The 26,369-nt window shown below is 36.9% G+C and overlaps 1 protein-coding gene across 1 annotated transcript in view; it reads right to left on the bottom strand.

Moving 5' to 3' along the window:
* Positions 1–22,238: 22,238 nt before the first annotated feature.
* adra2b (adrenoceptor alpha 2B) overlaps positions 22,239–26,369 on the bottom strand; it is a 4,652-nt gene continuing 521 nt past the window's right edge. The window contains exon 1 of the mRNA XM_051653648.1: positions 22,239–26,369. This exon is cut by the window's right edge and continues 521 nt beyond it. Within this exon, the coding sequence (XP_051509608.1) occupies positions 24,213–25,778 (1,566 nt within the window). The 5' untranslated portion in view covers positions 25,779–26,369 and the 3' untranslated portion in view covers positions 22,239–24,212.

Raw genomic sequence — 26,369 nt, 5'->3', positions numbered from 1 at the left:
CCATGTGTAGAGTTTATTAGCAGAGTAGTCAAACAGGCAGAGGTCAAACCAGGTAAGCAAATCCACACGAAATCCAGGGAACAGGCCAAGGTCATAAACAGGTAGGCAAACAATGTAAATAAACACTCACAAAGAAATCACACTCACACTTGCACAAGAAATGCAAGACAACGGGGTGAATTGGCAAGACTTCGCAGTGAAGTGAAGCCTGAGCAGAGAATATATTCACAGGGAGCTGATGAGTGAATGGAAAACGAGTGTGTGAGTAAATGGTGTGAGGAAAGTGATTCTGGGAAATGTAGTCCGGGAAGGGGTTAATACTCAGAGGAAAGGGATCTCAAGTGGACAAATCTGGAGGATGTGACATCCGCTGTCATAAAAGTCCTCAATATATTATGCATTAATTAAAATTAAACTCAGTAATGTAACGACAGGAATGCCACCACTGGAATAATGTAAAAGTAATTTTTTTCATTAGAAATTTACTTAAGTGAGAGTAAAAAGTACCCACTTCTAAACCTACTCTAAAAGTAAATTGTTCCACAAAATGTTACTCAAGTTAATGTAACGGAGTAAATGTAGCGCGTTACTACCCACCTCTGCTGAGATATTAAAAAGATCTCATTTGTGATTTTTTTATTATTATTATTATACAATTGATCAGGCTAAGCTAATGCTTTAAAGGGTGAGAATAGACCAAAATGTTTCTCCTTTTTCACTGTACATCTTTCCATTGCAGTCTATAGGCACGATCATGATTTCAAGCTCGATTACATGTCCTAGTGCATGACGCATGCGCAAAGTGCTAGATGGCGCTATAGAAAGTGTAATCGACCTTGAAATCAAGATCACCAAGGATATTGCTGTCAAAATGTACAGTGAAAAGGGAGTTACATTTCGGTCTGTTCTCACCCAAAAACCAACTGGATCACTTCAGAAGACACTGATTAAAACACTGGAGTCTTTAGAATTACTTTTATGCTGACTTCATCTCCTTTTTGGGGTTCTGGATAGGTCAACATTCACTTGCATTGTATGGACCTACAGAGCTGAGAAATTCTTCTAACAATTTGTTTGTATTCAGCAGAAGAAAGAAAGTCTTACACATCTGGGATGGCATGAGAGCAAGTAAATAATGAGAGAATTGTTTTTTTTTTTTTGGTGAACTATCCCTATAATTTGTATCAAAGACAAATTTGCACACACACACACACACACACACACACACACACACACACACACACACACATGTTGGTGCGGCTATCCTTATGAGGACTCTCCATAGACATAATGATTTTTATACTGTATGAACTATAGATTCTATCCCCTAACCCTAAACCTAAACCTAACCCTCACAAAAAAACTTTCTGCATTTGTATATTTTCAAAAAAACATAATTTAGTATGTTATTTTAAACGATTTGAATTATGGGGACACTAGAAATCTCCTCATAAACCACATTTATAGCATAATACCCTCGTAATTACCAGTTTGTAATTGTAAAAAAAAAAAAGAAAAATCCTCGTAAACCACACAAACCTGTACACACAAACACACTAACACACACAAAATCAATTTTAAGCACACCAACATTTGGAAACACAGCTCAAAAATACCCACTGCTCAGGGGGGCAGATAAATAGCCTACAGTTTTGGTGAATCTAGGAGATTGTGTTCCTGTCTTGTGCAGCTTGTCAGTCAACTTTAGAACATCACTTATGATAAAGTGCCATATTAAAATACATCAGTTCTGTCATAAGGGCTCTGCAATGTAACTTTGGATTTTACTGAATATTCCTTCCCTTTTATTGACTAGCATATATCAAGGCTTATGGTTCACAACTGATAAAACTGAGCAAAGGAGTGATTAATAAGCACCTACAATACATTTTTATCTTTCATTTGCTGTGTGCAACTCACTCATACATTCACCCACACAGCATGTCCCATTAGTCTTTGTTCAGAATGGAATATTAGTTAGCTTATTACTGAATATTCTGATGTATACACTGTATACAGCCTACTTTAAAACAGTAGACGTTATTCCATGATAAACTTTTCAAACAGTAGTATGTGATAGTGTCGTTTACATGCATGATCTTACAACAATTAGCTGACAACACCTTAAACAGTTTTTCTAAATCAATGTAAGGTCATACACGGTTTAAGCAAAAAACTATCAACACAGGTAGATTTTTGCCCATTACCATGATTTCGTGTTGCATGTAAACACCTTTATGTCCGCACTTGCTGTCTTATCTAATGTGTCCAATCTTGTGCACAATTTTAGTTTCGTTTTTTTTTTTTTTTTCAGTTTAAAACGTAATTTGTATTTAAGGTTAGATGCATAGGGAGTTTTGATTCCGATGGTATAAGTTCATAAGCTTTGATGACAGGTGTCAGACATCCGGTGCCGCCAAATACTTTTCCACATTCACATGCAGTAATTTTCACTCACATTTGCTTGCACGCTAGAGACCTGTTTTTACATTGTTGCATGATGTTTTTTCAGCAAACGAGCTCAACCTTGCTAACAGTGTCAAATGTGACATAAAAAAGCACCTTGAGCTGACCGCGCAGTTGCACAGATACTTACCTGCAATGCTCGAAGTCGGCGGGCTATGCTATACCTGCAATGATGCACAATTCCAGGCAGAACCGAATCCTATTCTTGCGTACCGCAACACGATGAGGGGGGAGTTTTCAAGTTTTGCAGTTATATCATATCTAGCATACCCATCTCAATCGGTAAGCCATCTATTCAGTATGTATATGATTAATATAACATGTACAAAACATGTAAAAATATAACATGTTTAATATAAGAGAGTTGTTTTACAAAGATAATTGTGTTAAACATACATATTTCAAAATACCTTATGTGAATGCTATCTATGCGTTAGAGAGGGGGTACGCGAAAGGATGTTGAATTTTTGGAGGGGTACGCCACTGTAAAAAGTTTAGGAACCACTGCTCTCATAAGTTTTAAATCAACAACACCTACTTTTCTAACCTAAACCTTAAACCTGAACCTAACTAATAGTGTCATAAAAGCAAATGTGACATGAAAAACGCAATTGCTTAAGCAACCACTTCTATGACACTTTAGGTTCACGTGTCGACTCTGTGTTCTTCCAGATTCACCTGTTTTTTTTTTGTTTTTTTTTGCATTGCAGTGCAGTGCTGTATAAGTTGATCTACTGGGCAATTTGAGCGCATTTGAACAAACTTGTAGTTGGTTATTTAATGCAAACCTTAAAATGTATCATAGCCTTGCAAGTCATGTGCTATAGTAAAAGTGTTTTGATGTCATAAAATGTCATTGTGTGAGGAACAGAGTGAAAAGTGTTTGTGAGCGATTTTACTATTATTTGTGTGAAAGGAAATAAAAGTAAATGTTGTTGTAGCACCTTTAGTGTTTATTTAACTAGAAAACTGCCATGATACGTACAACAAGCCATGTAAAAATTATTTAGAAAAAATGTAGGTGTAATAATGTGATTCTATGAGACCAGGTTGTTCCAACCCTGCTGAAAGATCAGCTCAGACCCGCATAACCTTTTATACTGGTCCAGGCTGGTTTGCAGTATGTTACAGCATATGCTGATAATCAGCAATGCTGGTCTTTTCTACAGGGAATTCTTGTAAGGTAAAGGTCCTGAGCAAAGGATCTTTGAGCCAGAGAACAATTAAATATTAATTTTCTGCAAAATTGTGAAATGATGAACTTTAGGAAAAAGCCAACAGCACAGCTATTCAGCTCTTTGGTTCATTATCACTTAAAAGCTCTACACATTAACACAATATCACTGATGTGCTTCATTTCGAGATTATGATAGCTGCAACTATTGTTATTTTAGTAGCGTCATTGACTCAATCATTTAAGATAATTATTAAGAAGCTATCAGATGGGCCAGTGACAGTTACACAACTCATTTCGAACTCTCCACGCACAGCAATGTCTCTCATCAACAGCTACAACATAGAAAACTTTTCTCTCCTAATAGTCCTAGCTTTCTTTGTTAAATTGCCAAACTCTGGAACGAGAACTTCGGGGACTTATTTAATTACCTGAGATGAGCTCCGGTTGTTTTTCTATGTGATTACAAAAGAGATGGCAGATTGTTTTAATCTGTGGCTGGATGATCTCTGAGTGCATTTGTCCTCCATGCAGTTTCTTTTAATTTTTGGTTCTGTGCCTAAGATGAAAGTCTGAGACATTCCCAGACCGCTTAAATAGAAGACATGCACAATGTTAAGCCTAGAGAGCCCGGTGAGAGAAGTGTGTCATATATAATTGCATCGCATCAGCACTAGAACGCAAAGAGCACAGAACCCTGCCCTTGTACGCTGCCTATGTACTTTGCACACAAATAGACACACACATGAGTGCACACTTTCGTTCCCTTACAGAAATATGCATAAAAGTCCTTTAACTAAACTGCTGCATAATCAGAAATCCCACATGGTGTAAAGCAATGCTACTGTACACACGTACTGTACACACACCCGTGTAAGCCAACTCATCAGAAACGTTTTCCTATGAGTTTATGTACTACTACTATAATATGCTGTCCAGATGCCCCTCACAGAAACACAGAGCAACACTTTATTAAATAGCAATTTCTCACTAAGCATACTGCTTTACAACAAACACTCAATATCTTGCCTACAGAGACTCCCTGAATGTAACATAACACGAAAATAATATGAATTTTAGTAATAAAACGAATTTTAATCTAGTGAGCCATGAATAGTTCTTTGATTCGAGCCTGAAACTGTGTTCCACTGAAAATGTATGTATTGGAGAGGCAGAAGAAAGTGAGTATGGTTGCACCTAAGGTTTCACCGAATGAGCAGCAATACTACAGCTGAACAACTAAATGAGACATGTTGCAGATACTCAGTGTGCTCGTTACATTCCATATAAATCTCTGTCATAGATGCAGTGGATGATGTATATCTGTAATCTACAGCCGAATCACGGTAATTGTGTATGTTACCCGCAAAAGCTAGAGTTGGTGGTATTTTTAATGACCGATACTTTGTGTGTAGGTTATAAAAATTATTTTGGGTAACACTTTGCAATAAGGTTCCATTTGTTTACATTAGTTAATGCATTAGGTATCATGAACAAACAATTAACAATATATTTTTTACATCGTTGATTAATCTTTGTTGATGTTAGTTACTAAAAATGCAATTGTTCATTGTTAGTTCATGTTAGTTCACAGTGCATTAACTAATGTTAACATATACAACTTTTGATTTTAAAAATGTATTAGTATATGTTAAAATTAACATTAACCAAGATTAAAAAATGCTGTAAAAGTATTGTTCATTGTTAGTTCATGTTGACTAATGTTGTTAACTAATTTTAACGAATGGAACCTTATTGTAAAGTGTTACTGAATTTGTTATGAAATGTTGACCTACAAATGGCTTATGTACACAAAAAAAAAGAAAAAAAAAGAAAAGAAAAATACTTTGAATTTACATGATTTAAAGGTGCACTCAGTAATTTTTTCCTCATTAAACAAGTTTAACTCCTAAAAACATGAATTGTAATTTTACAATATATGTATGAAATCATGACCACTCACATTAAAATGAAGACTCCAGTCATATCAGTAACCTTATAAAAGCTGTTTTATTCTACATGGAGAGGGTCCGCACATGGGGGTGCCATGTTAGAATCACATGACCAGCCGAATACTACTTACTTAATCTCAGTAACCATCCTGTTATTTGACACTTTCACTCATTGATTAAAGTAATCATAGCTGACTGTGAATAATACATTTTTACAATGGCATCTGAAACTGAAAACTAATGATTTTAAATGATGCTGCATCCAAGCCGCTAGGTGTCGGTGTAAGTCCAAGATGACACAAAGACAAAAGTTACTGAGTGCACCTTTAATCATGTACAGTGCATTCAGAAAGTATTCAGACCCCTTCATTTTTTTTCACATTTTGTTAAGTTGCAGCCTTATGCTAAAATACTTAAAAAAAAAAAAAAAAACAAATCATATCATTCTGCACTCCATACCCCATGATGACAAAGCAAAACTCAGATTTTTGATAACTTTGCAAATTTGTTAAAAAGAAATAACTAAAATATCACATTGACATAAGTATTCAGACCCTTAACTCGGTACTTAGTTGAAGCACCTTTGGCAGCGATTACAGCCTCAAGTCTTTTTGGGTATGATGTGACAAGCTTTGCACACCTGGATTTGGGGATTTTATGGCATTCTTCTCTGCAGATCCTCTCAAGCTCTGTCAGGTTGGATGGGAACCATCGGTGGACAGCCATTTTCAGGTCTCCACAGAGATATTCGATTGGGTTCAAGTCCGGGCTCTGGCTGGGCCACTTAAGGACATTCACATAGTTGTCTCTAAGCCACTCTTGTGTTGTCTTGGCTGTGTGCTTCAGCCCAATCTGAGGTTCTGAGTGCTCTGGACCAGGTTTTCATTAAGGATTTCTCTGTATTTTGCTTGGTTCAGCTTTCCTTCAACCCTGACCAGTCCCCCAGTACCTGCCGCTGAAATACACCCCCACAGCATGATGCTACCGCCACCGCAGGTGATGAGCGGTGCCTGGTTTCCTCCAGACATGATGCTTGGAATTGAAGCCAAACAGTTCAATATTCGTTTCATCAGACCAGAGAATCTTGTTTCTCACAGTCTGAGAGTCCTTTAGATGCTTTTTTATGTGTCTTGCACTGAGGAGAGGCTTCCGTCTGGCCACTCTGCTATAAAGCCCTGAACTGTGGAGTGTTGCAGTGATGGTTGTCCTTCTGCAAGTCTCTCCTATCTCCACACATGATCTCTGGAGCTCAAGCAGAGTGACCATCAGGTTCTTGGTCACCTCTCATACCAAGGCCCTTCTACCCCGAAACTTCTTCCATTTAAGAATTATGGAGGCCACTGTGCTCTTGGGAACCTTCAATGCAGTCAGAACATTTTTGTAGCCTTCCCCAGATTTGTGCCTCGACACAATCCTGTCTCTGAGCTCTGCAGGGAGTTCCTTTGACCTCATGGCTTGGCTTTTGCTCTGATATGCATTTTCAGCTGTGAGACCTTATATAGACAGGTGTGTGCCTTTCCAAATCATGTCCAATCAATTGAATTTGCCATGGGTGGACTCCAATCAAAGTGTAGAAACATCTCTAAGATGATCCAGAGAAATGGGATGCATCTGAGCAAAATTTCAAATGTCATAGCAAAGGGTCTGAATACTTATGTCAATGGCTACATTTACATGTGCACTAATACTCTGATTATTGCAATAATCAGAGTATAAGGAATAATTAGATTAAGATGTTTACATGATTTGGGCAAACCTCTTCAATCCTGTTTACATGCTACTTGCCAATACTCTGATTATTCGCTGAGAAATGTGAAGTTTTAATGCTTTTTATTAATGAATAATTATTACAAAAAAAACATCTTGTTGCAAATATGTATCTTTAAATACTTGGCATAAGGAAAATTAGTCTGATACACTGTCTGTTTTTGAATCACTAAAATCATTCCGTTCATTAGAGTCATTTGTTGGTCTTACTACACTGGTTGCTCTGTCTGTTTTGATTCACTAAAAAGAATCGTTCATAAGAGTAATTGTTTGTAAATCAGAATACACACGCTGGATGTTGTTGTTGTGTTCCGCTCACATAGACAAACTTATTTGAAAGATGTGTTTCCTTGCCATTATTTTGAGGTATATACAATTCAGACTGCAACTGGACATTCACAACTCGAGAAAATATATATATATTTTTTTCTGCAGTGGGGTAGATTCTGCAGTGGGGTAGCAATACTGATGGAAAACAGTGCAAGAAACTGCCGTTACACGTGAAGCCGAGAAGTAAGTGCAGCGTCTTCTGTTTCGTGATATTTTCGAACCTATGCTTGAGTGTAACATGCTGCAGATGCACTTTGGTCAGAGTGGAGGAAATGCGATTAAAGTGTTTACATGCTTGTTCAACGCAATTAAAATAGAAGTACTCCACATATATTACTGCAATTATCATTGCTTTGATTATTAGCATAATCGCAATATCAAAATCGTAGTATTATGTTTACATAAGTAACAGTTTAGTCGCAGTATTGCCTTAAAGGGATAGTTCTCCCAAAAATGAAAATTGTCTCATAATTTACTCACCCACATGCCATCCCAGATGTATATGACTTCCTTTCTTTAGCAGAACACATTTGAAGAAAAATAGAAAAATATCTCACAGTAGGTCCTTATAATGGATGTGGATGGTAACACGATTTTTGATGCTCCAAAATGCATAGACTATCAGCATTAACATCCATACGACTCAAGTGGTTAAATGAATGTCTTATAAAGCCATACGATTGCTTTTGGCATGAAAAAGATCAATATTTAAGTAATGATGACAGAATTTTCATTTTTGGGTGAACTATCCCTTTAATCGCATTGTAATCGCAATTATGAGGGTGCATGTAAACGTAGCCAGTGTGATATTTTAGTATTTTCTTTTTAATAAATTTACAATGTTATAAAAAATCTGGTTATTGATTTGTCATTATGGAATATGGAGTGTAGATTGATGTGAAAAAATAAATAAATAATTTAAAGCATTTTAGCATAAGGCTGCAACATAACAAAATGTGAAAAAAATTAAGGGGTCTGAATACAATACTGAATACTGAATGAACTGTACATCGGTTCCACATGAATCAATTAAGCTGCATTAAAATTCTTCCTCTTGGTTCAGTTTTGTCAGGAATTTTTTCATGTAATTTCAACATAGAGGAATAAAGATATTTTATTTTAAATGACACAATGAAGTAGCCTCAAAGTGATTTTATATGTGTCCCTAACATGATTCATTTCCTGATACATTACTGATTTAGGTTGTAAGGTTATGCTAGTTAGCTAACATTTACATTAACATCTTAAATGCTAAGTAGTAATTGCTCCTTGAGCAATTTGCTCCTAAAGCAAACTGCAGCATGTTGTTTGTGTACCTGTCCTCAACATAAGCCAAAGCTCCACTCTTCATCACAATCATAACCCAGCATAACACAATCGGTTCTTAATCCCAAAATACTGTAACAACATTAAATACTCTTAAATCACCCCCTTTTCTCATCCTGCTCAAAAATACATAAATTAACACTTAATTTCAAACTTTTTACACTCTGCATCAAGTCCCATGTTACCCTTGCTGGGAACTACAAATCCCCTTGCCCATGTTGTTGAATATACGTGATTGGTTCACATTCACCCTACATAATATAATCTTGTAGAGTGCACATTTTAGAGAATTACATTAATCGAAAGCAAAGAAAACAAGTTTAGAAGAGAAACACAATTTTGTTGTGTAGATCACAAACAATATGATTAGTAAATCAGACAACCTGCATTTTCTCTGCATATTAAGCTGGGATAGGAGAAAGTATTTTAACATTGACAAAATTAAAGAGATTATTATAAGTTATTTCAAAAAGCATAATTTACACATTTACAGCAGAAATACACATTTCTCTAAATGCATACAGAAAGATTTGTTATTAACAGAATAACAAACCACCTGAAAACAGCATGACCTCATAAGCCATTCTCAAATAAATTGTGCTCTTGTGCTTTACAAAACCTTTGCTTATCATTGAATGGGTATTTTGGAGATGCCAGTGAGTGGGAAGCCCATTTGGAGACGGTAAGGATGACTCATATCAGCAATTCCAGAGGCACCATTGAAATGACAATATCACAGCCCTTTAACACACATTAAAGGGAAGAATGTCAACATCAAAAAGTAACCTTGCAATAAAGGACTCACATCATTTTGCATAGCCATAGAGCACATTATTGGCTACATTATTCTTTTTCTTTCTTTCTTTTTTCTTTCGTTCTTTCTTTTTTTTCTTTCTTTTCACTTCCCTTGTCTTATCTCTTTCACATATAGGAAAGCTTTTGTCTGTTTACACACACTAAACTATGTGGTTCTCTGCATGAGGTCTTCTCAAGCTGAACACCTCAGCGGTGACTCTCTTAGTTTCCATGGTTTCCTCTGTGCAAACATAATGTCCATCATGTTTGACTGGTATGACAGACCACTGTTTAGCAGCACTCCTTGGCTATACCTCCAAAGGTCATGTAAATAAAAAAGGGAAGGATCAATAAAGTTGTGTTTACAGTAAATGGAGAAATTTCAGTACTGAACTTTTTAAACTGACATACAGTATGTAATAAAGTAGGCCTAATATCAATTACTGTCAAGAAACTTCACCCAAAAATGAAAATTCTGTCATTTACTCACCCTCATGTTGTTTCTTTCTTCTGTGGAGCACAAAATGAGAAATGCTGAAGACTGTGTTGGTCGCTGTTTGCCATGCAATGATAATGAATGGGGACTTAAGCTTTCAAGCTGCAAAATGGATGCAAAAGCAACATGAAAGTATCATAAATGTGGTCCAAATGTGCACTATATTCCAAGTCTTCTGAAACTACATGATAGCTGTTACCAGTTTTATGGTGCTTTTGTGCCATTTTTGGAAGGCTGAAAGTTTCTGTCCCCATTCATTGTAACTGCATGGAAAAGAACCACCAGTACATTCTTCAAAATGTCTTCTTTTATTTTCCACAGAACACATGATTATGAGTAAATGATGAAAGTTTTCCTGGGTGAAATTATGAATATTTTTTCATTTTTGGGTGAAAAGGCAAAAGCACAGTATAAAACTGTTTTACTACAAAAGGCAGTACATAGACAGCAGATTTGTCCTGTTAGCATTAGAATTCCTCCATCAAAGTATTCTTTACAACAATAATGAATAAGTTAATGCAGCATACATTGTGTCCTTTAGGTCTTAATTTTTTTAATGGATTTGTTAATGTTGAAATTTATTAGTAGATGTGAAAATCTTATTCAGCTGAATTTGAACTGACAAAACTGCAAGTATTTGCAAAGCGAGACATTTTCCATTGTCTTGCTTATAGTTTCAGTTCAGTGATGCATTAGGTGTTCTCAGTCGAATAAAAGCAAGAAAATGTCAAAGTTATTAAGTATACTTGAATGAGTAAACCTCAATTGATTTGGCAGAATAAATTTGAATATTCATGAATTAAAGGTCAGAAAAACCCTCTACAGTATATCACGCTGTGGCTTAATTATAATTATCTGTCTTATGTAATGATAATATTACATATTTCATAAATCATCAGTAATTCATATCCTTTGCTGATATTTTTAATTTTACCATTTTCTTTTTCTTTTAATCCTTGTTCAAAAGGGGCCAGTTAAGTATTACATTAGTTCTGGGCCAATAACACAGCAATTAGCCACTCCTGTCCACCTCCACATGAGTTGTTGGGCAGGAATATTGTCTTCAGTGTTGCAAGTATAACTTGGATGCCTCTCTAGTTGCACACTCATTACTTGCTGTTACAATCACTGAGGGAAATGTTGTAATTTGCAAACCTTTCATTTGGGTTCTTGGTAATAATATATCTTTTGACTGCAGCACGGTCACTTAGCAAAATGTAAATCACCATATGGTTTCTCTGAGTGTTACTGTAAATCATCATAACAGATGCCGAACGAGTAGTCATCACTCCCTCAGGTTTGGGACTGTGATGCTCATTTGTATTGCCACCAAATGTGGCAGTTCTAATACCAGTCTTCACTGCATGCAAAATCATGTTCTTACTCAGTATTTTTGTCTTGAAAGTATCTTGAGAAGCAATTATTAAGACATTAACTTAAGAAAATTATTAAGGCAGTTCCCTGAAACAACTCAATATTGACTTGATTTCAGGAAATATATCTTAAATGAAATTTATTTTTCTTACCCCCAATGGCAAATGTATTTATTTATTTTTTCATGTTTTAAGAATAACCCTCTCTAAATTTTGCTAAGTTTTTGTTTGAAAAAGAAAAGGTGTTAGAAAAATATAGGCCTACTTAATTATACAACAGTTAATTCTGGTCCTCCAATTTGATTGGCTAAGTGGCATTCCGAGAGTGATGATATAACACTACACTTCACTATTTGAATCACTCTGATTGTCTGTGTTCCCGGCTTTCGAAAAGGTGGTGGGGATTTTGAATCATCCCAGTCTTTTGAATCTACTCACCAAAAAGATTGTTTCTGATTTGTTCACTGATTCGTTCAGTGACCACTTCTGTATAATATATTTTTACACCAGCAGGTGGTGACAAATTAAAGTCTTTTATGTTGTCAGTGAGCTACTGAATCATTGACTCAACCGATTCCTTAAAAACACAGAGATGTTCACCACTGGAACAATGGAAGAGAAGGAGAACAACTCGTTACGTTAACGATTCTTTTAAAAACACAGAATCATTCACGGGTGAATTGCCACTGTTTCAAAATCCGAAAAAGAGAGTGGAATTGTGCTTGATGCTTTGGCTTCTTACTTATGCTTATTTAATTGTTGTATAAAAGCAATATCACAATGCAGTTGTTCTGAATATCAACAAGGCTATGATTAACTGGCTGAAGTAAATGTATCTTGTTTTAAGGATGTTTAGATATTTACAAGACAACAAAAACAACAAAAAATATTATTATTTATTTATTTATTTCAGCGTTGTGAGACCAACATCCTTCTCATTCTGTACCACATCATAAAAAAACGTATGAAAGACAGGCCAGTGTTCTGGCTGGTCTGTGTGTGAGAAAATGTGTACCAGCACTTGATTAATTAGGGGTGGTGTCTTGCATGTCTTTAGCCTAGTTGGATGGGAAAAAGACATTGTGGCATGCAGGAAGTACGCTGCAAAAAAAGGCTGTAGTTTATTGACAATAGACAAGCAGCTGAGCCTGGTTATTAGAGGGAAAACATGTCAGCTGTCCCTTGTGGGCGTGTCATGTAAGTTGAAGACAGTAGGTCCCCCCTTAATAGAAACAGTACATTGCAGCTCATTCTTCACACATGGTGTTCAATTGACCCTCACTTAGTACAACTTCCCCATGCAAACAAACCAACACCTTCCACCAATTTATTAATCACTCAGCACTATTTGTCATTGTCACAGCCAGACACTGGCTTCTTGTAGATGACGGCTGCAGTAGGTGGCGTTCTCCTTGTCTTTTTCTTCGTAAGTAGCTAAACTGCACTGCATCACCTTGTACAACAAGCATAAGCTTACTATGAGAGGCTTTTACTTTAATCAACCTACACCCCTAGCATTTAAATAGTGTTTTAAAGGGGTCATATCATGAAGAATCAAAGACTATATTTGGTGTTCAGAAACTGAATATAGGCTTATAAATACATGCATCACAGCGCTGTCTCTCATACTACATGCAAACAGAGGGATTACTAGCCTCCTGAGACCCAAGCGTGACTGCTGTGCACATTTTCCATTCCTCTTTTTTATTTGTAATAGTAGCACCTAATAAACATGTAAAAAAAAACATTAGTTTATAAACCAAATATTTTTCCTAATAACTGATGTTCACATATGTGGACAGCGGGACTAAGTTGTGAAATTTTAAAATGTTATATCAAATTGTTTATTATGTTTCCAGGACTGTAAGTTATTCATGTTTTTGAAATGTTACAGACATTACATCAGAAAATAGCATAAATATTGTAATTCTGATTCAAAGTAATGGGCAGAATCATCCAATCACTGCCAACCATGTTAAAATAAAATTATACATGATAAATTCTGAATCTATGTACTGATTATCATTGTCCCATGTCTGCCAAACATCATCTGCTGCCTGAAACTGAACTATTGACCAGATGTTAAAAATGAATGCACTTGGCTGCATAGAAAAGCTATAGGATGCTCCCTTGCTCTCTAATAGGGAATAACTTAACCTCCAGTGTGTTGTCTGTATGCACTGGTCTCAGAACAGTTTAAAATGCACTTTATGTTCAAAACTCTGTATACAGCCTCTGAAAGCAACATTTTCCAGTGTTAGGATGAACCCACTGATTCACAATGTGATAATGCACAGTGAATATAGTATATTTTAAGGAAAATGCTTATAAGCCTTTTGTCCACGTATGTGTTGATTGTGTTTAACAGTGTGCCGTTTCGTAATAAATCGCTAACATTTTTAAAATGGCATATCAGATGAAACTAGAGACTACTCTTTTGACTCAAACAGGTTTTAATGTAAAAACTTAATGAGGTTTCTTACCAGATGTAATTTTGTTGCCGTTTCTCCCAAAGACAAACTCCATGTTGCTTTGTCACATGACTTGGTACGTCGAAAGTTGAACCCTTTAATGACAGCCTAGAGTCTTCTGAACTGAGATCGCTCGGTTTAAATTAAATTAAATTAAATTAAGCACAGCCAAAATGTAAAGTTCACGCATGTGGACGTGGGGTCTCAGGAGGTTAGAGATGGGTGTATCGATCTAAAGGTATCGATACTTATGATACTGATGTTATATCGAGAGGATCTATTCTTCCATAAAAATGTCACTGTCTGTCTCCCTCATTTTCTTCATTTTCTTTAAGGACTCTTATTTTGAAGTTTTCCACTGGACTGCATTTCCCATAGTTCACTGCCCTAATCACTTCCATCTGTTTCTTATTACCCTCACCTGTATTCCATTCCCTCATTTAGTTCTGTGTATAAATACCCTCTAGTTTTCTTCATCATTCGTCAGTCCTTGAAGTGTTTTGTTGAGTTAATGAAGTGCTACTTTGTGTTTAAGAACTGTTACATTTGTTTCCACTCCAGTGAATGTTCTACTCCAACGATTATAATTAAAGGACTGAATGAATCTACTCCTGCATCTCCTCTCTTCCACTCCTAGACACTCAACATTACAAAAAAAAAAAAAAAAAAAAAAATCAATGCTTGAGGTTTTTTTTAGCTAGTGATGTTATTTGTTATTTACCTTGACAATGAATGTGTTAAATAACTACAGTATATTAGCAAAAAGTTACATAGGATTGGTCATTTACAAATTAGGTATATTAATGTAAAAAACGATGACTTTATAATCTATATAAATATGTAAATATACCAATCAGCCACAACATTAAAACCGCCTGCCTAATATTGAGTTGGTCCCCCTCGTGCCACCAAAACAGTGCCAACCCACATTTCAGAACAGCATTCTGAGATGCTATTCTTCTCACCACAATTGTATGGAGCAGTTATCTGAGTTACTGTAGACTTAGTCAGTTCAAACCAATCTGGCCATTCTTTGTTGACCTCTCTCATCAACAAGGTATTTCTGTCTACAGAACTGCCCATCACTGGATGTTTTTAGTTTTTGGCACCATTAGGAGTAAATTCTAGAGACTGTTGTGTGTGGAAAATTCCAGGAGATCAGCAGTTACAAAAATACTCAAACCATGCCGTCAGGCACCAACAAACATCCATGCGATTATCTAATCAGCCAATCATGTGGCAGCAGTGCAGTGCATTTAATCATGCAGATACAGGTCAGGAGCTTCAGTTGATGTTCACATCAACCATCCAAATGGGGAAAAAATGTGATCTCAATGATTTTGACCGTGGCATGTATGGTGGTGCCAGACGAGCTGGTTTGAGTATTTCTGTAACTGCTGATCTCCTGGGATTTTCACACACAACATTCTCTAGAATGTGCTCATAATGGTGTCAAAAACAAAAAACATCCAGTGAGCGGCAGTTCTGTGGACGGAAATACCTTGTTGATGAGAGAGGTCAACAGAGAATGGCCAGACTGGTTCAAACTGATTAAGTCTATGGTAACTCAGATAACCACTCTGTACAATTGGGGTGAGAAGAATATTATCTCAGACTGCTGTTCTGAGATGCGGGTTGGCGCTATTTTGGTGGCACAATGGGGATATACACAATATTAGGCAGGTGGTTTTAATGTTGTGGCTGATCGGTGTATACTGTATGTATATAAATACTGGCAAAAAAGACAATTTGCACCATAAAGAAAAAAAAGAGGTATCAGTGATATTGGCCTTGATAGTACTTGGTAAAAACAAAAAACTGTATGACATGACCCATTCATTTAAAAAAAAATTGCATAAAAAAAAAATGTTTTTTTTTTTTCTTTTTCTGTCCACTCAGATATGCACTTTGAGAGTGAAATCTTCCATCTATCCAGCACGGATTAGTCATCCTGACAGACTGAGGACATTTTACAGATAATCAATTTAAAGACTTTTACATCCATCAGTCCTGTGACAAGCATATATTACACTGCTCTCTATTCTATTTGTCTCCCTGCACGAACCCTCTCTTCTGTTACATTCCATTTCCCCTCTGTTCCGACTCTGAGCTTCCATCTCAGGTTCCAGCATTCTGTCCATCTCTCCCAGTTTTTCGTTCTCATTTTTCTCTGTCCAGCCTCTTATCTCTCCATCTGTCTCTTTGGTCTTTTTTTTCTCTTTGAATCCTGTTCTACAGAGTCCCAGGAACTTTTTTGACAGTGCTTGCCTCATCCTTTGATTAAGACACACTTGCAGACCCTCCCTTCTCGTGTTGTCCTCAACCGACATTTTTTAAATTGTATAAAGTTAGGCGCATCTACACGGCATAAATATTAATGCGTGACTCTTCTTGAGTGAGTGCATGGTAGAATCAGGCTTCTCGTAAATGTTTACAGCAATCTGGTCTGCTTTGGCTTTGATTCAGGCCCTTCAAGCTACTGTTCAAGCTTTCCAGAGTCGCTGCTAAAAATGTAAACACGGAAATGCAGAAAATTTAGATGTTTTGCCAACAGTTTTGCCTTGTCTCCGCCAACAATTTGCCTTAGAAGAATTCAAATGTGACAATCAGTCACACTGCTTTAAGCTGAATTGCAAATATGCTCCTGTATGAATATGTTGACCTCTGCATGGCAGTTTATCCACTACACTGGTCATTTTTGTCTTGACTTGATACATCTGTGACAGTGGCATTTACATGTTTCTCTTCACAATTAATTGACTCTTATAATGATTTAAACTACACTGTTTGACTCTCACAGAATATGTATTTTTTCCTCATTTAGTCAATACAGCAGCTGCCAATACTTAAATGATAATTTACACCCCTGTAGCTTTAATGAAAGGGTAATTATCCCTCATTTTCTACATTTTTAAAAAAAGTAAATTTTTATGACAAGTGAATCACCAATCAACATTTGCAAATCCTGAACTGCAGGAACCACTTTTTAGCATCTCTTGCAGATTGAAAAGACACTATTGGGGCTGAGTGGTGTCCTAGAAGAGCTATCCTCAGTGGATTATGATACAGTTGTTAGACGTGATGATATGTGGTACGTGATGAGGCTGTGACTGAACACACTTTGTACATCCTGTTTGATTGTTCATGCCAAAAACAAACATCCTCTTCTCCCGTCCATTCCCAGCCATGGTCCTACTAATCCGTTTTCAATTTTTATAATGTACTTTGCTCACCCAAACACATAAACATTCAAGAATCTCCATAGATGAGAATTTGTGTCAGGGGGAAGCCTGCAGGAGAAAGGACATATTGCGGTTCTGTCATATCAAATTCATTTAAGGTGTTTTTTGTTAAGATGTATGGTTTGAAATGCTAAATGGATTATTTTTCGTTTATAGAATCCTATGGGCATTTCAGATTTTTAAAGACACCTCTATAGGTTCTGTGATTTGTATTTGTCTGTGTGGGTGCATCTAATGTTTTTTTTTTTTTTTTTTTTTTTTTTTTTTTGTATACAATGGCATCCTTTGAGATTATTGCAGTGGAAAGTCAGTTACAGAGAGGGACTTCCTAAAACGAAGTTTAAAAATATTTTACATTTATCCTTTGAGATGTACTATATTTGTCTTAAAGTAACTTCTTTACACACTTCGTCAGACTATATGAAGGACATGAATGGATAATGCTAACATATTAGATCTCTGAAAATGCTGCTGGTTTCTATAAAGATGTATAACATCAGGGGCCTGGGTAGCTCAGTGAGTAAAGACACTGACTACCACCCCTGGAGTTGTGAGTTCAAATCCAGGGTGTGCTGAGTGACTCCAGCCAGGTCTCCTAAGCAACCAAATTGGCCCGGTTGCTAGGGAGGGTAGAGTCACATGGGGTAACCTCCTCATGGTCACTATGTGGTTCTTGCTCTCAGTGGGGCACATGGTGAGTTGTGCATGGATGCTGCAGAGAATAGTGTGAAGCCTCCACAGTAACGCGTTCAACAAGCCTTGTGATAAGATGTGCGGATTGATGGTCTCAGATGCAGAGGCAACTGAGATTCGTCCTCCACCACCCAGATTGAGATGAGTCACTACACCTCCATGAGGACTTCAAGCACATTGGGAATTGGGCATTCCAAATTGGTGGTGAAAAAAAAAATGATGTATAACTTCCTGTTAATGCATTAGGAAGTAAAGTCATTACAGATTTTATCAACTGGAGTCTTTCCTTGCACATCATTAAGGTAGGTTTAAACCATAAAGGTTTTAGCAGATCTTTGTTATTGTTGTTGTATTTTTTCATTGTTAATAGAAAGTTATTTAGTTTGTTGCTTGATACATTTTTTAATGCTGTGCTTTCAAATGAGTCACATTTAATATACTTTGTCTTTTAAACCTTTTTTTGAGGGTTGTGTGTTCTTAAATTGTACAAATAACGTGTAGCTCTTAACTGTTTTTTGGGAAGTTTACTTGTGTTTCACTTTTCTTGGATTCTGTTGCATCACCTTAAAAATCTTCTACATTGTCTCAAATACATAATTGGATTCCAAGACACAATAGTTCATATATCTCTTAACAGCTCCCCTGTACTGCGAGCCTTACTAGCTCACTAATTAGATCGCCTTGTTAAAAAGGTAGATCCCAAATTTTCTCAAAGTTTTTACTTCTCACATTAACCCTTTCAATCCATATGTGACTTTACCTCCCTGAAATGCACATGTGGGTTGAAAAAAAAATAGTTATAGTTCCATGTTTAATTATAAACTGAAAAAAAGGAAAGCAGCCCTGTGGAAAATACTAAACCATTACACTTCAAATAAACATAATACATTTATATTTGAGATGAGAACATAATTATAGGGTGTAAAGTCTACGTGATATTCATCACAGTCATCAAAAAGTGATATGATCATATTGCTATGAAATGTTCAGATGGATTTAGACTTTTAAAGGATGGTGTTCACTCAACGTGATTTTTACTGCATGCTCAATTAACTTATTAAAATGAGCTAATGAAACACAGTTCTTTAGCATTTGGTCACAACTCAAATTTAATTGTGTACAATCCATCTATTTTCACTTAATCCAATTGTATTGGGACTATGTAAATATTATTTGTTGCAACCATGTATTGATGAAACCAGGCAGGGGATTTCCAGTTCCCAGCATGCTTTGCATGGGACTGGATTGGGAGAGTACATTTTAATAGGTGTTATTTTAATATATTTCTATACAAAATTAATCAAGTATTTAATGTTCTATTATGTTGGAATTTAGAGGAGTTTCTTTCTTGTTCATTTTTTTGGAGGTTACCATTGTGGAGAAGAGTTGAGCTAATGGTTAGGTCGAGGTTGGGTACATTATTAAAGTAAATCAGTGTGTATTTCTTTTCTCATGAAACAAATACTGAGGGATTATCAATGTAATGTTTGATTGGGGATCTGTAAACTCTCAACAGCACCATACTTGTCATACTGTACAAAAAGATATATACAATATATTATGCTAATATGTTTGATGTTAACTAGCAACAAGATGCAAGGTTCAGTAGAGTTATTTGAACCTATCAAATTGAGTTAACTCAATTAATTTTGGTTTTCACTACTCAAAATATTTGAGTAGAGCCTACATTTTAAATTTCGTATCACAGAAACTCATTTTCATTGTGTGGAACCAATGTCCAGGGTTGGGGAGTAACGGAATACATGTAACGGGATTACGTATTTAAAATACAAAATATAAGTAACTGTATTTCACTACAGTTACAATTTAAATCATTAGTAATTAGAATACAGTTACATTCAAAAAGTATTTTGATTACTGAAGAGATTACTTTGCAGAGATTAATTTGTTTCATTTAATATTTAATCCTTTCAGATGGAAAACATTTATACATATAAATGATGTGATCCAAAGTGCATTTGAACAGCGGTGAAACACTTTCTTATGATGTGTTACATTCATACGAGCAGACAGAGAAGTAAGTTTGAATTAAGTTTGGAGCAGAAGAAATAGAAATAAACCTTGTGTAAATTGTCAGCTTTACGCTAAGCTAAAATGCTATTTCTAGCCATTTTACATGCACGTTACCAGGCACAATCATATTTTCTTTTCTTCTAGTCAGACTAAAAAAATTTTATTCTTGATAATCATTTTTGTATTGTTTTCCTGTAAAAATATCTAAAAATCCTTCAAACAAGATCAATTTGATTGATCTTGTTTTAGAAACAACACTGCATAAGATATTTAGGTTTTTCAGAGAATGTATTTTTAACATGTGTATTTTGTCTTACTGTACTGGCAGAGTTTTTATAGTCAAAACAAGTGAAAAAATCTACCAGTGCTGAAGAAGCAATCCAAAGTATTTAGAATACGTTACTGACTTTGAGTAATCTAACGGAATACATTACAAATTACATTTTACAGCATGTATTCTGTAATCTGTAGTGGAATACATTTCAAAAGTAACCCTCCCAACCCTGCCAATGTCCACAATTGGATTAAGTTAAACCAACCATTTTTTTTTATTCAGGGAACCATAGTAAACACATATGAGTCACATATGCACTGTAGGGGTAGTGATGCAAACTCTCTTATAATTTAAAAAATATTCTAAACTAACTAAATGTTAAAATAGTCAGTTCACATCATCAAAGACACCTTAACTGAGAAATACCTTGAGTGTCAGATGAAAAGAACACCATGTAAAAATTAGTCTTAAAATTGGACGACTGGGTCATTTTGACCATTTGCATTTTAGATCTCGTGCCTAATGTGTTTTTTGGAATATTACCGACTCAATTTCGTTTTGTTTTTTAATCGAAAGACACAATCATCTTAGCAGACATCTTGATGCTTCATTCACTGCCAGGAACGACGTTTCCATATTTGTAGATGAACGAGTTCAATTTCTCTGCTAGTCACAGCAAAGCAATCAAGGGTTTAAGACTCTGCCAGAGCATGACCCTGGATAGATGCTTAAGGAATAGGCCGAGCTACTCATTCGCACACAATTATTTACACACTTCACAGGGAGAGTTCATCAATTATTAAATGCAGCATCTTTCTGCAATTACCAGAAATAAATCTCCTTTCCTGTTTGAGTTCAGAGCCAAGAGTCTGGCTCTTACTCTTTAAAACGCACATAATATTTAGATTTCTTTTGCCAATTTTCCACTTCACCATTTTTAAAGTGCTGTCTTGATAAAGCTAAATGCAATTAAAACCAACGCAGCTGGACCTCTGACTTCAGTATTAAACTCAGTCCAATATTAATCCCCAATCCTGTGATTGTATTATGTTCAGAAGCATCACCAATCTTAATGCAATCATGCTTGTGAATATAATTTTTTTTTAAAGGATTTGAATGGTGTCAAACTGACCTTAAGGGAGACTCTGAGATTATCCAACCATATCAACATCCATCTGTCAAAGTGCCAATTTATCCCACAGCTTATTCATATTCTGAAGATCAAAACATTGGCCCTGGCCCTTTTGAATACAAATGTTAAGAACCTTTCCTCTCTTAATCAATAGTATCTTGTTTGTATCTACAGAATATATCTGCATCATAATCTGAATCATGGCAGTGAATATGGAAAATAGGGTTACTGTTGCTAGAAAATCAGTACATCAAGCATGTGATAAAATTCCATTTTACAAATAAGATGACTTATTTAATTTTAATTAAATTTTCTTTATTCATCACACATTTGCAGTGGAATTCTTTTTTTTCACATATCCCAGCTAGGCTGGGGTCAGAGTGCAGGGTCAGCCATGATACAGCACCCCTGGAGCAGATAGGGTCAAGGGCCTTGCTCAAGGGCCCAACAGTGGCATCTTAGCAGTGCTGGGGCTTGAACCCCTGACCTTCTGATCAGTAACCCAGAGCCTTAACCGCTGAGCTACCACTACCCCTTGACTAAAAACAAGCATAAGGAAAACAGAAGAGGAACATTTTTAGAGGAAAAAAAAATAATTTCAGAATGTTTAATACTATGTCCCATGATATCTATCGAGGAGAGAAAAAAGTCTGTTGTGCTACTTAAAGCTCAGCAGTTATTCTCTCTCAAACAGCAATGAGTCAGATGGCACACACAGCTTAACGGTTTTATTTTTAAAGAGTGGTGGAAAACCAACAGCATTACACTGGAGAAAGAGTAGTAAATCGCAAAGCTTTGGAGAATGCAGCCCAAATGCAACATCCTGAAAAAAAAAAAAAAAAACATACAGAAGTTGAATTATACGTTTTTTGTAACTAAAACTGACCTCCTCAAATGTCTGTTTTCCCCATGGAAGAAAATAAAGGGGAAAATATTTATTAAGGGGGATCAACAGGAAATAGTGGGATAAATAAATACAAAATCATTCACAAACCCAGGATAATTTACAGCTCTCAGCTTATAAGTGACATATTACTTTATTTTCTCTAAACTCAAAATGATCAGTTCAAAATGAACTGCAATCTCAGCACAATAAAAATATTATTTTAGAAAAGCAAAAGTGGCCATGTACCCAAACTATTTTATTGTTGGTTTAAAAAGATACTAAATAAGTTTAGCAGCAAAACATGTAAAAGCAATGGCACAAGAATAGCTGAATCAAAACACTGGCATAAGACGGCAGAATTGCATACCAGCCACATTTATAACGAAGATACATATATACTTCAATTGGTGCCAGTGGAAGCACACACCATCACTCGCGCAAAAAAAAAATCTCGTCACAGCAACATATGCACACCCTATCACATATATCCAAACATACATCCGACACATCACATACCCATTCACAGTGTTTGCTTTGAGTGCACACACCCACACACACACACACACACACACACACACACAAGGGATCATCCGCAAAAAGACAATGAACAAAGAAGTAGAAAGCATAATTGCAATCAGCCCTTAGTCCCAAAGTATCACCCTGCTGAATGATCAGACATTTAGGGTGCAGTAGATCAGTTTAGACCAACAAATGTTCAGTTGTTTGTTTATACAAAGAAAAGTGCTGAACCAGAAGTCAGAAAGGGCACCTCCAAAACCAGTCCAAGAAATCAGGAGGTATCTGACAAAGTCATCAAAGTATATAGAGGATGCATTTTGATGATGCAAAATGTCAGAATTAGGGGAAAGATTAAAAAGACATTTGCTCTAATATGCATCAAATGTTTCCATGGTAAACTTGTAACTATATTGACATTTCTTCTATCTCGAAGCCATTGTATCCATCTTCAACACATTAGTAACCAGTCCAAACCTTTTTGAGATAATCCAGTGGAAAGAGACAGACAGCCTTTCTCTCATCCATGACAGGTGTTCTGTATTCACAGAGTATCACAGGAGCAGAAGACATGGGAATGGCAGGGAATCTCCCCTATGGTCCTGCACTAGAGGGATCTGTATCTAAGCTTTAATGTTTGATTGGAGAAACCTACATCAGCTCATTTAATACATATCGCCCTTGGCAAGGAGTTCCACAAGAGCATTTTTGTGCTCTCTCTTTTTTGTTCATCAGAAATAATAATGTATAGGCATAAGACAGACCAATCAGTATGGGAGGAGTCACTTTTGTAAGCTCTGAGTAAAGACTGAAGGGATTTTGAACAGTTTATTTCTGGTTGTATTAAAATCCTTACAGAAGTCCATGTTTGCATTATCCCCAAGGCATGGTATTCTTAAAAAGGCAAGATAACAAAAACACAGCAATCTTCTTGCGCTCCATGCACTGTGCCTTGTCCTTGCAGGTGTGCCATAATTGTAATAAATTATTGTTTTCAGCCATGATTTGTCTATGCATTCCATCTCCCTCCCTCTGAAGTAAATATTTTTGGATAAGCCCCATTTAGTAGCATGAGTCCAGGAATCCCAAGCCTGAGGCAGTCACCTGGTCCAAAAAATAGTCACTTAAGTGTAGCATGGTGTCCTTGGTTAACCAGGCAGCACAAAAAGCCCTTCATTTACATTGCAACAGCACCATTATTGTGCGGTTTTTAGTCTTTCTCTCTAGTCCATGTTTGGAATAGCTTTATATTTGTTATTTGAGAAGCCAAGCCACCTCAGGAACCTCAGAAGAATGTGCCTTTGGTGCTGTTGCAAAGGATCTTTTTGAAGGCTCTACGGAAGTCTTTGTTGAAGATGGTGTAAATGACTGGGTTAAGGCAGCTGTTGCAGTAGCCGATCCAGAAGAAGAATTTAAAGAGGGGCTCTGGGAGAGCACAGGTTTCTGGGCACACAGCCTGTAGGCTGTAGGAGAAGAAGAAAGGAAACCAGCAGATGACAAAGACACCAATCACCACCGCTAGCACGAAAGTGAAGCGCTTCTCTCGGTTCACCATGGCTTTGCGCCGTGTAGAGTTAGGCGTTCCATCCTGCTTTGCCTTCCGAGTCACAAGCTTTACCCCTTTTGCTGTAGCAATCATGTCTCTGTATTTCTGGATTGTGGCAGGAGAGTGGATGCCACTTGGGGTTACACTGGGGGTGCAAGGGACCTCTACCCCCCTACCACCTTGCTCTGTGTCTGAGTCAGAGCTCATGCTTTCTCCATTATTGTTGTCTGCCTGTTTATTGGTCCTTTTTATCTTTTTCCCATCTTTGGCTTTCTTAGGAACCATTTCAGATGAATTGGAAGGAGATAGAGAAAGGGAGGGGCACTGAGGAGAATATGGGGTGGTTGGTGTCGGGGCTGTTGAAGGGGGTTGTAGAAGGTTGTTTGCGATTGGGGCACCTGCAGGCTGCATGTTACCAAGCTGAGCAGAGTCCACTTGGGTCACAGCGAGAGTGGGAGGCCTGGGCATTGTAGGGTTTTTCTGTGGGGTAGCAGGCATTTCCTCTCCTCTCCCGTTTTGCAGACCCTCAGGGTGGGTCTTGTGCTGAGGGGTGGTGGCGTTGGCAGGGACCTCTTTTCGGGGCTCCCCTGGTGGACAGCGCGTGCGCTGTTTGGCGATCTGGTAGATCCGCATGTAGACTAAGATCATAATCAGGCAAGGAGCAAAGAAGGAACCAATAGTAGAGTACAGGATGTACCAACGCTCATCATTGAGTTGGCACTGTGGTTCCCCATCTGAATCCCCCCCACCTTTATTCTTGTTCATGGAGAGCAGGGGTGGGAAGGAGATGACTGCTGAGATCAACCATACCACCAAAATGGCACATTTGATGCGTTTGTGCGTCCGCTTTGCACCATATGTAACGGCACGTGAGATAGACATGTAGCGGTCTAGACTTATGGCGCACAGGTGTACTATAGAGGAAGTGCAGAATAACACATCCAACGCCAGGTAAATCTCACACCATACGGAGCGGAAATACCAGTAGCCCATCAGTTCATTAGCCAGCGAAAATGGGATGATCAAGGTGGCCACCAAGATGTCTGCGGCTGCAAGAGAGACCAAGAAGAGATTCTGTGGTCCTCTAAGCGAGCGGCTGGTTAAAACAGCAATGATGACCAGAATATTGCCCACAATTGTAAAAACAATCATCAAGGTGATGGCCGTTGCAAAGGCTGCTGTGGCTTCTGGAGAGTAGGGAGAGAGTTTGAGGATGCTCTGGTTACAAATCGGTGCAGACGTGCCTCCGGTGCCATTGATGTGATGGCCAGGCAGACCTGCGCCAGCAGAGCAAGCACTTTCCATGACTGGCAATGCACTGCTACTATGGGTGGACTTATGTTCTAAACCGCGATCTTACTTTGGGGCAGATTTTGTTTCAGTATTTTTATTTGTATTTATTTTTTTCCAAGATATTTTGTTTAAACTAAATAAAATCCTTTTAATTATAAACGAGCTAAGCTAGTTCCCAAACTATTATTTTTGCCATTGTTTCTTTCACATCTCCACAAGGCTTCTCGCGTCACATTGAACTGGGGAAGATCGTCATTTGAGTTCTGCAATTATGAAATCACAATTGAAGTGTGTTTACATTCTACTTACTATTCTATCACTAAATTATAATTTAGGTACTGCAGCTAAATTCTGAACTTCATAATGTTCTCAGAGATTTAGAAAAGCAATTGCCAGTGGGAATAAAACTGTCAAGAGCCAAAGAAAAATGGAGACAGAGCGACAGCAGCTATAATAACATGGTTACACTGATAAATTAATTGCCGTTAGGCCTATGTAAAGCTGCGCAATATTATATAGACTAATTCTATAAATTATTTGCACAATAATTCTTCATTGTTAACATTTTAAAGTCTATTCATAAAATTCAAATTCCGAAAAAAA

This window comes from Myxocyprinus asiaticus, chromosome 24 (genome assembly GCF_019703515.2).
Source record: "Myxocyprinus asiaticus isolate MX2 ecotype Aquarium Trade chromosome 24, UBuf_Myxa_2, whole genome shotgun sequence".
Classification (NCBI taxonomy): Eukaryota; Metazoa; Chordata; class Actinopteri; order Cypriniformes; family Catostomidae; genus Myxocyprinus; species Myxocyprinus asiaticus.
This window is presented reverse-complemented; position numbering and strand designations above follow the sequence as displayed.